Source organism: Condylura cristata, unplaced genomic scaffold (assembly GCF_000260355.1).
Source record: "Condylura cristata isolate star-nosed mole 26May11 unplaced genomic scaffold, ConCri1.0 scaffold00081, whole genome shotgun sequence".
NCBI classification, from domain to species: Eukaryota; Metazoa; Chordata; class Mammalia; order Eulipotyphla; family Talpidae; genus Condylura; species Condylura cristata.
In genome coordinates, this window is record NW_004567182.1 from 149667 (window position 1) to 150729 (window position 1063).

Sequence of the window (1063 nt, forward strand, 5' to 3'; positions counted from 1 at the left end):
TTTGGGCCCCACAGAGAAGCAAGTGGGCCCCTAGGAGGAAAACCCAGAGGTGGGCACCCAAGCAGGGCCGGCCATGCGGGGTGGGGGCCCGAGCCGAGGGGGATGCCTGGGCGCACCTAGGGTGGGCACCCGCTCCGGCCTGGGCGAGTGTGGGCACGGCGGCCATGAGCAGGCCCAGCTGCACGTCCTGCGTCACCAGCATGCCCAGCAGCACTGCGCCGTAGTCCAGGTCGCCTGTGGGAGCAAGCGCCGTCCACGCCCGCCGCCGCCCACGGACCGGCGTGGACCTGCCCCCAGCGCCCGGGGCTGTTCTCTGGTCAGAGAACAGATGCGTGGCCCGACCCTGCGCAGCCGTCTGTCCAGCCGCACACGTGGGGCCCAGGCTGCAGACCTGGACACAGCAGGCAGGCGCTGTGCTCTGTGTCCAGCCTCAGGGTCTGCCCTGGCCACGTGGTGGTTGCTGGGGCTCCCGTGGAGGGCTCGGCCCCCCTGGGACAAGTGGCCCGGCGGCAGGGCAGCCGTTTTCCCACGGCCGCCAGCACCTGGCGCAGGCCCACGGCTCCTCCGCACAGGGCCTGCCCTGCCACTACGCGGCCTGTGGGGGCCTCTTGTGGGGGGCCGACCAGGGACAGCCCAGGCTGGGCAGGGGCCGCAGTGCCCACAGCCCCCAACCGCAAGCACACCCAGACCCACCTTCCTTGTCAGCCCGGCCACTGCCCGCCAGGAACCTGGACACCAAGGGCGTGCTGGACAGGGACAGGCAGGTGGAGAGGAAGACGGTCTGGGCCGGCCGCAGCTCCAGCAGGCGCCCCCACAGCAGGCCGGAGGCCGTCATGAGCAGCGTCACGTAGCAGGGGCCCTGCAGGGCCACGCGCCACACCTGCGGGCACCGGGCCTGAGCTGCGGCCACGGCGCCCCGCGCCTGCAGACCCTCCCGGCCCACCGCGCAGGCGTCAGCGCAGCATGGGACCTCTGCCCGGGCACGAGCAGGCCACGCGGACAGATCCGTGTCCAGGCTGGCCCCCCCCCTCCGGCGCAGCTGCGAGGGTCTGGGCCGAGACCC

General features: G+C 73.5%; 1 protein-coding gene across 1 annotated transcript in view; it reads right to left on the bottom strand.

Moving 5' to 3' along the window:
- The window catches only part of TMCO3 (transmembrane and coiled-coil domains 3), a 3412-nt gene extending 2355 nt beyond the window's left edge, over positions 1-1057 (bottom strand). The window contains exons 1-2 of the mRNA XM_012734869.1: positions 694-1057; positions 117-234 (exon numbers count right to left, since the gene is read on the bottom strand). Of these exons, the coding sequence (XP_012590323.1) occupies positions 117-234; positions 694-835 (260 nt within the window). The 5' untranslated portion in view covers positions 836-1057. The remainder of the gene's footprint in view (positions 1-116; positions 235-693) is intronic.
- Positions 1058-1063: the final 6 nt, after the last annotated feature.